The sequence below is a fragment of the Arachis hypogaea genome, chromosome 2 (assembly GCF_003086295.3).
Source record: "Arachis hypogaea cultivar Tifrunner chromosome 2, arahy.Tifrunner.gnm2.J5K5, whole genome shotgun sequence".
Lineage (NCBI taxonomy): Eukaryota > Viridiplantae > Streptophyta > Magnoliopsida > Fabales > Fabaceae > Arachis > Arachis hypogaea.
In genome coordinates this window covers 71612068-71624965 of record NC_092037.1, presented here as the reverse complement: position 1 = coordinate 71624965, position 12898 = coordinate 71612068, and the positions used below count along the sequence as shown (strand labels likewise).

At 33.1% G+C, this 12898-nt stretch overlaps 1 protein-coding gene and 1 long non-coding RNA gene across 2 annotated transcripts; both read right to left on the bottom strand.

Annotated features, from left to right (window-relative positions):
- Positions 1 to 2149: 2149 nt before the first annotated feature.
- Positions 2150 to 4976, bottom strand: LOC112747774 (uncharacterized). Its single transcript, XR_003174966.3, has 4 exons — positions 4153 to 4976; positions 3622 to 3751; positions 3268 to 3529; positions 2150 to 2990 (listed from the first exon to the last, which is right to left on the bottom strand). It is a non-coding gene; the product is annotated as an uncharacterized lncRNA (long non-coding RNA).
- Positions 4977 to 10361: 5385 nt separating this feature from the next.
- LOC112747768 (dof zinc finger protein DOF2.4) lies at positions 10362 to 12537 on the bottom strand. The gene is made up of 2 exons (XM_025795958.3): positions 12189 to 12537; positions 10362 to 11852 (listed from the first exon to the last, which is right to left on the bottom strand). Exons 1-2 carry the CDS (start codon positions 12252 to 12254, stop codon positions 10743 to 10745), a joined length of 1176 nt encoding a protein of 391 aa, XP_025651743.1. The 5' UTR covers positions 12255 to 12537; the 3' UTR covers positions 10362 to 10742.
- Between the last annotated feature and the right edge of the window lie 361 nt (positions 12538 to 12898).

Below are 12898 nucleotides of genomic sequence, written 5' to 3'. Positions count from 1 at the left end.
TATAGTTGAGGCATAGACAACTTTGTTTATTGAGGGAGTGAAGTTGATAAATTTGTACATCCCTTTGTCAACTTGCCATGAACGACAACATCCTTAGTTTTTTGGGATTGACATAATATCCATCAGCATGGAATTCAAAAAATACTCCATTATCACAACAAAACTAGTAAAGACTAAGTAAATTGTTAGTTATTTCAGGCACGTGGAGTTGTTTTTGTAATAGAAATTCTATATTACCCAAATTAAATTTAAAGCAAAATTTTTCAATTACACTGTGTGCAAACTTGAACTTTTTTTCACGATTACTTTATTTGGACCTTCATAAGCCTTTCCTTCCATCACATTCTATTCATCTGAAGTCATGTAGTGTGTTGCTCTCGAGTCCAAATTAGATCATGAATTATTGAGGGAGTAGCTAACAGTGCTTGAAGAGCTTGACTATTTTGAGCATTTCGAACATCATAATGAGGCCTTGATCTATTTTCTCTTTCATACTTATACCAGTATGTTTTGGTTGTATGCCCAATCTTATCACACAATTGGCATATTGGTCTTTCATTTGATCTTCAACTAGCATTCATGAATCTTGAATTGTCACTGAATTGTTCATGTGATCTTGAGTTATTGTTATTTTGTCCACCATCAAATCTTCTATCAAACCTTGAGTTACTACTTTGCCCACCTTTGAATCTTGAATTACTCTAAAATTGATCACCAAATCTTAAACCATTTTTGAATTCCTCATCAAAACTATTGTCATGGTAGGAATATTTGCTACCTCTCATCGATCTTCCACCTTTATTTTGATAATAATACTTTAAATCCTCCTCTAAAACTTTCTCCCCCTCTAATGTTGTAATTTTGGGTGTGTTGTGCTATATTTTCTTGAATAAAAGATTCTACTTTTCTAACTCTCTCAAGCATGCTTTCATGAGCCAAAAGTAATGGTTCTGATTCACCAACTGATATACTAACTGACCTTGCTACAATAGATGTAATTAAAGGTGCATATTTTTTTGTTAAAGATGCATTTACATGATCACTTTCACACATTAGTTCTCCAATCAAAGCTAGTGCATCTATAGTACCTTTTAGTTCCAACACATAATCATTCACCAAATTTTCAATCTTGATGTTACTCAACTTGTTTTTTAACTACATTATTTTTGCTCTAATTTAAAAAAAATGTTCTTTAAGTCTTTTCCATACCCCTATGGGAGTACACACATCTAATAATTCAAGTTGTGAATGTCTCTATAATATTTCACCCTTGTAAAAGCTACAATTAAGAGCCATAAGAAAAGTAATCTTGCAGGAGAATTCTCTCCAAAAGTAACTAAATCATCAAAACAGTAAATTAAATTGAGTTTGTTCTATTAAACAAGACAAGGCATATGTAAAATGGGATTATCACTTTATAAATAAAAAATAGAATTATATTTAATTATATAGAAAAAATAGTTAATTTTGAAAATAGAAGGAGAATCCTATTTCTTCAATCTTGTGAATGCAACGCACAACTAAATTAAGCAACCACAATTTCAGCAATAAATCTTGTCTATTCCACATTGTATATTCTGGATTTGTTTTCCCTGAATCTGTGAATCGAATTGGAACTCTTTTTTCAATGATGTGATGAAGTAAATCATGACCTTCCACGCACTACAAGAAAAATGCTAAGTACCGTCGGATTTATCAGAGATTTTATCAAATAAATCTACTGGTAATTAGTTTACTGTCAGAATAAATTTGACAGCATAAATGGTGCCGAAAAATATTTACTGGCAGATTATTTTGTCAGACACTAATTACCAGCAGATTGTGCGTCAAAAATTACAATTAATACGACAAAAATAAGCGGTTGGTTACTGTTGAATTTTTTCGACGATAAATTTGACACCATATTATATTTTGCGGCGCCCATTTGCCCTCAGATTATTTTACCAGTAAATTTGACGGTATGCAATTTTTTTTATACAATTGGCGCATAATTAGTAGTCAAGTTAAAATTTTGGTTACAAAATTAGGGCACAAATTCTAAATACCATAAATCAACTAATAATTTTATTAAATATCAATGATCTAAATATAATAAAACATCAAAGAAGTGAAATAGAAATAAAATAAATTAAGTTCCTAAATCCTACGGATTCCGGTAATTGTCGTTGTCGTCTTCCCCCTGCTGAGGTGGCGGACTAGGTGCTGATGTTGGTGTCCCACCAGTATCGCCGCTACCGGTACCAGCACCGCCTTAGCTTCCAGCGTGCATCTGGTCATTGTACACCGCTATCTAATCTCACAAATACTTTGGCCACTCCAGTTTCTCCGTTAGCTCCAACCTAATGGCAACGATGTCTCCCACGCATTCAAGAAACTCATTATACCACTGATCAGACTGCTGAGCTTGTTGTTGAAGCTCCTGTGTGAGTTTCTACATCTCCTCCCTAAATCCTACGGATTCCGGTAATTGTCGTTGTCGTCTTCCCCCTGCTGAGGTGGCAGACTAGGTGCTGATGTTGGTGTCCCACCAGTATCGCCGCTACCGGTACCAACACTGCCTTAGCTTCCAGCGCGCATCTGGTCATTGTACACCGCTATCTAATCTCACAAATACTTTAGCCACTCCAGTTTCTCCGTTAGTTCCAACCTAAAGGCAACGATGTCTCCCACGCATTCAAGAAACTCGTTATACCACTGATCAGGCTGCTGAGCTTGTTGTTGAAGCTCCTGTGTGAGTTTTTACATCTCCTCCCTCAAATTGACAACTTCTTCGGAATTGACAGGGCTGGTGATAGAGGCAGAGGCCGCCAATGTGTATGGAGGCCGCTGGCGAAGAACGATCCTAACTCGTAGACGTGATTCTTATAGGGCTCAGAGGCGGTCTCACACCAGACCTTATCAGGATCAACGACTGAGGCATAAGAGCCGAGGGCGTCCCCACTAAGCTGAGATTGTTGGATCGCAGCCTCCAATCTCTGTGTGCAGTCCTCCTGTGTAACACACGTTGCGATTAGAATGACAGTTAATTGACTTTAAACCAAATAAATTTCAAACTTAGAATTAATTGAAACTCATATAATGAGTCGCAGATCTTTCATCAGCAAATCTCTCCTTCTTGGCCTTTAACGTATGGGTATACTTGAAGGTCTTTGCCAATGTCAGCTCACGTACCAACAACTTAGACTACCATATTGAAACCAAGTAATAAAATAAATCAAGTAACAATTAATTCAAGTAATAATTAACAAAGATTAGCAAACTATATACCAGCCTGCTCTTCATTTTCATGAAGGTCGTCGATCCACCGATATACTTCGACGACCTCAGCAAAGCCCTGTTAGTTCTGTTTGTCAGATGGTGATGGTTTAACCCCTCATCATTATTAAAATGGACGTCCAGATCCTTCTTAATATCTGGACAGAGCCAAATCGCGAGGTGGTCATATCCCTGATGAACGTCCTGCATCACCTACTGAAGTTGTCTAGCTATTCGGTGGCTATAGATCTTCCTGATCAGGATATCATGTTTCCTATCCCATATAAATTTTTCTTGCACAAAGTAAGTCAATAACAATAGTTAATTAAAATAAAATACAGTTAATTCAACAACATTGGGTCTTACCGCCCACTTCTGAAACCATCACTCTTTAGTCTCAACAGGGATCTTCATGTAACTCGGGCATGGGTTGTCGTACATGAACTTAATCACATTGGAAATCTCCTGTGTACATGCAATGTTATTTGGTACAAACCTATCAATGAAAAATGTAAGATTAGTAAACACATAAAACTTAACAAATTCAAAATAGATTGCGGATAAAAGACATTAAAATAGTACTCATAAACAAGTAAATTAAACTTAATAGCCGAAATAATATTTGATATATAGTCACATAAAAAATGATCATTATTAATTATTTAGGCTTTAACAAGAAAATTTATCTTCAATGGCCTAAACCCATGATGAAGACTTGTTTGCCATATTTTCTCAATGCTAAACATGAAGTCTCCGCACTCATTAACATTCCATTCTTCTAAGACATGTAATTAACATATGATAACCAATGATAAGCAATTCCACTTACTAACTAGAAATTAACATATAACTAAATCCTAAATTAACTTAAACAAAGAAAAAGAGTGATCATGAAACCTGAGGTTTGAACAGAGGAAGAAGAACTCAAGGGAGGGAGATGCAGTGGCAACAACAGCCGCCGCTGGTTAACGGCTGCGGTGGTGCTAAACGGCGAGACATGAATAGAGAGGGAGAGAAGGAGTCACAACTGATACTGGGTTGCGAAGGGAGAGAAAGAAGGGGCTGGTTTTGGTGAGGGGGAGAGGAGGCGGCGAATGGAGGCTACACAGGCGCTGCCGATGGGGGCGGGGCTAACGGAGCGGTGAAGAGAGGAGAGGGTTAGAAAGAGATTGGGAGAAGAGAGGTTAGCGAGAGATGGAAATTTTTAAATGAAGGGGAAGATGGTTTGCGCTTTGAATTTTAGGGCTTGTTACCATCGGATTTATTGGTGGATAAATCCGACGGTAACGCATTGTGGGTCACCAAAACGCAGTATTCTACTAATTGGGTTTATCGACAGAAAAATTTGTTAGAAAATTTTATGCTATATTTCACACCTATTTTCCCGTTTTTTCTCTAATTATTACCAGCAAATTTACCGTCAAAAACGTAAATTCGCTAGTAATGATTTGACCTGACGAATTTAACACCTAAACTGTTAATAAATTTGCCAGAAAAGCCGATGTTAATGACGCTAAATCCGATGGTATTCAATGTTTTTCTTGTAGTGTTCAATCATTGATTCTTCTCGATCTTTCCATTGCAGGAAATTATTATCATCAAACTTCATAGATATCGAAGAGCATGTGAATCTTGGAGGCGCCTGAGAAATTGAGATGTTGTAGTTCTGAAAATCAACAACCATGAAGCTAAAAGATTGTGAATTCCTATACCATGAAAGATACCTAACTTAATAACAATAGAGAATACGTAGAGAAGAATTAGATTAAATATATATATATATATATATATATATATATAGAGAGAGAGAGAGAGAGAGAGAGAGAAAGAAGACTATATATATATAGAGAGAAAGAGAAAGAGAGAAAGTGTCTTCGAGACATCTCATTTTGAGAAATTGAGATATAATTCTAAAAATTAGCAGTCGTAGAAGCTAAAAAATTGTGAGTTCGGATACCATAAAAAGATATTCAACTCAATAAAAATAAATCAAAAAAAATTAGAAGAAGGAGGGTTGAGAAATGCCAGAGAAAGAGAGAGATTTTTTCTATGTTTGAGCTTAAATTCCCAAAAAATACCATAAATGAATGATCAGTTAAGAGTTAGTTATAGTACAATCTATTTATAAATGCATTAGGACATGTGGCACCATAACAACATTGTTGAGTTCTAACTCGTTCTATCTTCTAACTATCTCTATTTTAATAACTTGGATTTAACTACCTCAATTGATTCTATTTTATCATCATAACCTTTATCAAAGTAATTATAATTTTAATTAAGAATATCTTGAGGAAATAAAGATGTGATATCAATAAAACTTATTCGAATAATTGACTAATACTATTTTTCTTTTGTTGTCCAAAATATAAAATACAAAAACAATATATACTAAATACTCATTAGATGGTTTGTGTATTGTCACACAATATTAAGGGTTTATACCCTAATAATACACAAACAATATATATTTTCTATTTCTAGCGTTTGTTAAAACGTTTTACAAGATAATCAAATTTACTTTACTAATCAAAATAATAATTTTTATTGCTATTAAATATCTTTTTTGGTATAATCTTCCTCTAACCTTCTCTGTTTTAGCCACTACCATCACCACGCCCTCTCCTCACAACTGTCGGCACCTCTTCCTCCTTATATCCTTCCTTAGCTTCAGTTGATTGGTTGTTAGCTCCGACAATGCCACAAGGCACAAGCTCTCTATTCCCTGGTTGCTCCATGTCTTTTAATAAATGCATAAGGGTCATGTATGGTGGTAGTAGTGATTCGAAGAGAATAAAATTGAAAAATGATATAGAGAAACATCGCCAATAAATTATAACTCAAATGATATAGTCTCTTTATACTCATCTAAGAGATCACGAGTTTGAATTTTTTTATTTTTAGTAAAAAAAATTTATATAAAAAAACATATAATAAAAATAAAAATTATTCCTTTAAATATAAAATTAATAAAAAATCAAACGTTAAATTGAATGTTAAATATTTTTTAATTTAAATTTAAAATTTTTTAAAACATTAAGATCAGAACAAAATTGGTGTTTTATCCAAATATTAATGCGAAATAGGCAGCAGCAGTAGTATGCGTTCAAAAGAGAGAAGCAGTACATAATTGAGATCCTTTGATTGTCCTGTTTGACGCAAAGCAGTGAAAAGAAGGAACAGTGGCATCATATACACACCATGCGAGAAGTTAAAGGCATGCACTAAACTAAGCGCACACAACTGAAATTAGAATGTTCAAAGCTACAAATTCCCACGCCACATCGAGGCGCGTGCCCAACGAAGGATCCAATCACTGCCACCGAGGCGCGGCTTCTGTTGCCTATGTGGTCCAAAAACACACTGACAAAGCAGTGACACGCGCCCCACGCGCGTGAATGGGTGCGACGGGGTCAGAGTTATGACAGACATTCTAATTCCATTGTTGTTGTTGCATTTGCATTGCAGTTTGTGTTTGTGGCAGTGAGTGAGAACTGTTGGCAGATAGTACTAGCTTGCCCAGATCTCTGTGCCTTTGACTATGTTTTTTGCCACAACCTTAGTACAACTTACATCTTGAAATACTCTTACTTAGTTACAACCATCAAACCAATCACAAATTCTTCCACTTTTTTAAATCATGCTTAACATGTTTTAAGCACATACTAAAAATAGTAAGGATACCTATTAGCTAAATTCTCAAATTTTTTAGGTTTTATTTATGTACAAGTATTTTTTGAGATTTTTTTTATTAAAAATAAAGAGATTTAAATTCGTAACCTCTAAATAAATATAAAAATGCTATGTCATTTAAATTATATCTTATTGATTATTTTTTTGAGATATTTGATAATAAAACATTTGTTAACAATATTAGAAGTAAAAGACTTATTAAAAAGTATTTTGTCAATAAATGTTTTAATGTGTTAAGGTCTCTTATTTAAAAGGAGAAAAATTTTGAAAATTATTCTTTTTTTACCTTAACGTATAAGTGATCAAAATTCTATACATTAAGCAAATATAAATCAATATGAAATTTTAATTATGTTTTAAATTGCATTCAAATAATAAAACCTTTTGTTTTCACTTTCTTAATTAATATTTTAAAGACACTTAAATTTTATTTTTATATTCTTATGTTTTCTAATATATGTTATTTCTATAGTAATGTTACATTAAGACTATAAAATCAACCATTTCTATACAAGGACATAGAAATACAAAATGACTTCATAATATTCACAAATTACAAATTAGACTTATTATATAACTCATTAATTATAGAATTATGGTATACTTGATTATCTGCATAACAGGATTTAATTTCATACTTTTGCATAACAAGATCTCACACACACTCTTTATTTGAATACAATATTAACTAAGTTTCGATATTGTCAGCTAAGTTTTCATACTCTTGAATGAATATGTGAAAGGAGTCATTCTTAAGTGAAAGTATTTTAATACAAAGTACATCGTTCATACTTTCAGGAAGGACTATCATTTATCTCTCCAGCCTCTGGGGCTCTAGATTTTTTTGGCCTATTCTTTTTATTTATAAAAATAAATAAACAAATATACAGTCATTACCATGTGAAACTATTCTTTATTTTTACTTAAACTGAAGTTATCATCACCAATAATGCGCTGTGAGACAATTTTGATGTACCTAAACTACATACTTATACCATAGATATTGCATCATAATGATATAAAACTTTAATTTGGGTCAAAGTAGAAGGAAAAACTAAGGAATGCAATAACGGTGTCATTAGTATATCTATGACTCTTTATTGGGTTCAGCAATCCTAGTTCGAGAATTTTTTCGCACTCCTAAAAGAACCATGACCATGATGGACATGATGATGCTGCTAATCTCGAAGATTACTACTATTCCTATGATCTTTAGATTTCTCTGTCCATGGATTGGGTGGCAATTTTTGTCGTCTTTTGATGCTTTTCTCCGCCATTCTCAAACCCCCAAAATTAGGCAAAGTCTTCATTCATACTTCTAGTCTTACAAAACAATAAGTACATCAACCTATTATTACTAAATCATTCTCTTCTCTCTCTTTCTCTCTCTTACGCCTCAACTAAATGTGAGACATCATTGCAGAAATGAATACTATAAAGGGTTTGTTTAACAGGTTTGAAGACAACTAATAAAGGAATTAATAAAAAAAAAGTCATATCATGTATATTCAAAAAATCATCTGTTAAATAATTAGATATTTATATGGGATATGTATTAAATATAAAATATATATTAAAAATAAATTAAATATTATATATATATTTATACATAGATATATAATAATTAATTTGATAATTAAATTTTTTTAAGTTTTTAAAAAAACTTGATTTTTTTTAAAAAATAATTTTATTTAAAAAAAGTAGTTTTATAACATAATAATATTAAAACTCTATATTTAAACATTTAAAAATTTAATCTTTGATAAATCGTAAAGAAAAACATAAAAAAATCTATACAAAATTCAAACAAATTTGAAAAGAGGCTATTCTACGAATGCAAACAACTGATCCACTTTATTAATGATATTAACTAATATATTCTCTATGGGAGTTGGAAGTCACTAAACTCAAGGAGGATATGCATGTTAGAGTATTCAAATATTCCAAATATAAAATTGGAAGCTGAGATTTGCATCTTCATTGGCATTATAAAATTAATCATTCAGGAATAATAATTTAACAACTTGAATTGGATTTCTTGAAAGACGTGAACATACAATTTGCTCGGTGAAGCTATCTCATAGCGAGTTTTTTTGGCTGCGCAAGATGAAACATCACAATCAATTTTTCTTTTTTTCTTTTCCTTTCTATTAAAAAAATAAAAAAATTAAAAACAACCTATATAAAGTTAGGGAAATACCCTGGAATATTTTTACTTTGTTCGTCATAAAATGGAATAGAAAAATCCAAAATTTTTCGTCACAATAAATTTATTAGTACAATATGACAATGATAACCTTTTTAGCTGGCCGTTAGACTACTTTGTCCACTGCTGGGGTCTCAGCATAATTTTGTCTTTGATTGTTCAAACCAAACAATTGTGAATTTTCAAGGCTGCATGCCTGCATTGACTCTGTGAAGTAATCATAAAATTAAGCAACATCTAGTTGAAACTGCTTTGTTGATTGCTGAAATAAATAAGATCCCAACATTAATTCTCAATTTGCTTACAAGGTTGTTTTAAGAATCTATCTTAATCAACTTCATTTGTTCTCATTAAGATAATTAATGTCATAAATATTATTTACTTCCAAAATTATATTATGCGTACATAAAAATTTAACTATTATATCAGTTATTATATATTTATATATAAATACATAAATTATTTATTTTTTTATATTTTATTTAATAATTAATTTTTTATGTACACAAAAGATAGTGGTTCCTTCTAATATATACAAAGTAAGATTGCCTAGTTGCTAAAGGAAAATACACAAACTTCTCTATCTAAGCCTTGCTTGCATTATCTTATCTTACACAATGAGAAAGGTAGTTAATTTTTCCGAAGTTAATGATTTTAAAAAAAAAAACTACCTTGTTGTAATGCATAATTAATTAAATCAAGGTAAAGGTCCTACAAATAGATGTTTAAATTGACTTTTTATAAAAAGGGAAAAATACAAAAATCTATTTTTTCACGGAACAAAATCTCACTTTTTTCCGGTAGTTATATTTATATATGATTTATATGCAGTAGAATGTGTATAATAAGAAAGACAACAACCTTAATTTATTAAGCTCTTTTGAACTACTACTCTCACTTTACTCTTTGCACAACAGGAAAATTCCAGAAAAATCTTAAAGACTACAATAATCAAAGTGAAAATTTGACCGTGTAAACTAAAATCTTCTTTGCAATTGACTCATGAAAATTTTCATTGTTACTTATGATCGATCACCCGCCAAAACTTGATAGAAAAAGGTGTATTGAAATAAAATATTTATTATTAATTATTATTTTCTAGAGATTGGCTTCTGAATGCAGCGCATTTTTTCATCAAACAATCCTATACCAATAAAAAAAGAAAAGTGTCTCAATTTGTAATATATGGTAAATTGGTAATAATAACTTGATCATCAAACATCATTCTTTTGAACTCATAATGTTACTATACCCAACATTCTCATACAAAGAAAAATAAACAAGATGATAGAAGAACATGCAAAGATTAAAAGGAAAAAAAAAACTAACATTCCTAGGGTTTTTCATTTGATCTTAATTAAACGAAATTAACCAAATAAAGTACCCATAACCCACCTTCAAAGCTCTTCACATTAGGGCAATTAAGGGGTTGGACATAAACTTTTGTCTTAGAGAAAAAAAAGATATTAATTAAAATTAAAGAAGCCACACTACTAATAACCCAAACCAATAAAAATATAAAATAATAATAAAAAAAAGATTCATCAAATTAAAGGACATGAAACTTCAATTTCTTTTTTCTCTACTTCTATAGTTGGTTATTGCTTGTAGTGGAAGAAGAACTAAAACCAGAAAGTTCAGTCCAAGAAGCTGAAGCAGAAGTTCCAGTAGCACCATTCCAATATTGTTCATGTGTTGGAACATTGTTGTTGCTGGTGGTGTTGTTGTTATTGTTGCCAATGCTTCCCATCAAGAACTGTCCAGAAGAAACATTATTAAGTTCTCTAGAATCTTCCATTTTCACTGAAGCCAATTGTGTTAACACCATAGAAGTTGAAACCTTTGGCCTCACATAACCACTTATCTCAGCACTTCCTTCAAAAGGGTATAATAATCCACCACCATTATTGTTACCACCACCATGTGAAGAACCTTCCAAACCAGCCATGAATGGAAACTGTTGTGGAATCCTCCATTGTTCTAATCCAGATAAGAGAGAAGAGCCACCACTTGCTCCTCCTCCGCTGCCGCCAGAGGCGGCGGCTAAAGGGTTTCCTATTTGGAAACTCAAGTCACCTAAACCTACGCCTCCCATTGATCCAGAAATTGAGGTATAGTTCATTAGGTTATAGTTTAGGGGTATGTCTGTACCAGAAGCGGTTGCAAAATCTGTGAGTTGATGATGATGCAATGGAGCCATAAATCTTAATGGTGGCATAGATGGGCCGAGGCCCACTATGTCACCGGTTGAGTTTGAGGAAACCGAGTTTGTTGAGCTGGCACTCCCCGTCTGGCGGTCGGAGCTTGCGGCGGGGGATCTGGAAGATCCTCCACCGCCTCCTTTGCTTCTTTTGTTTCTTCTGCATCCTCCGCCGACGGGGACGTTTCTCAAGGCCCCGCCTCTTGTCCAATACCTTCTACAGGTCTTGCAGAAATGGCGGGGCTGAGAGAGGCTATAATTGTTGAAGTAGCAAAACTTTGTGTTGGTTGATTCGCATCTTGGACACCTTAGTGAAGCCTCCGGCATGGGAAGGTTCGCCATCCTTGCCCTATCTGCCATCGAGCCTGGCCTGATGGAGCCGGCTCCTCCTCCTGCTCCATGAGGTTGAGGTTGTGGTGGCGGAGGTGGTGGTGGTGGAAGAAGCTGAGGAGATGTAGAACCACCAGAGTTGCCACTAGGTTGATGATTTTGTTGTTGCTATACACAGCATCATATCAGAAAAGGAAGAGCAAAATAAATAAGCCAAGTTTTCTTTTTAATAGTAAATCAAAACAAAAATGAAAAGAAGATGAAGAAAGCATATAAAGGATAGAAATCAAATATCTGGTATATTCAAGAAGAGGGTATAAGCAAAAGTGACAAGAATATTATTTATCTTTTTTTTAGGGGAAAAAAAAAGAAAGAAAGAAAATTTAGGGTGCTTTTTGGACACAAAGGAAAAATAAATGAAACTATAGTGATGAAGAAGAAGCAGCAGCAGCAAAGTGAAGAAATCCTTATTGTTAATTTATTATTCTTGTTATTTGTTTTTACCTGTTGATGCTGCTGCCAGTTGGCTGCTGCTTCAAGATAAGCTGCTGGAATTGAAGTGAAAACCATGGTTAATAATTATTATTCTCTCTCCCTCTTGTTGTTCTTCTTCTTGGTGCTTCTTCTTTTGTAAAAGGTTCTTGTGTTGGTGGTTGGAGAGAGTGAGAGAGAGAGAGAATATTTGTTTTTGTGGGGAAGATGCAGAGAGATAGGGAGAGAAAGAGAGAAAGCAAGAAAGATGGATGGTGGGAAGAGGAAGGGTTATTAGGATATGGGAAATGAGAAGCAAAAATAAAGGAGGGTCCTTTTATAAGTATTTATATATCAATTTTTTTTTTAAGTTTCTATTTGTTCATTCATTCCTTCATTCTCTCTCTATATATCTATTTCTCTCATGCACATTCTTTATTTCTTTCTTCCCCTATGAAGATCACTTTTTGTTTATTACTACTTTCTAGGGTTTGAGAAGTTGATGTTATGTTTCTTAACCTATAAGCTTCTTTTTTATACTTCTCTGTGAAAGACTGTTAAGCATAGTATATCATACAGTGCTTAGACAAAGAGATCAGTGTGTGTTTTTGCTGACCCGAGAATGAATTAATGCTATATTACATATCTTATCAATTATCAATTTGGTGTTAGAATAATGCCAACACATACAGTATATAATAGGAGCTTACTTTAATTATGACGATGATGATGTGATTATATTA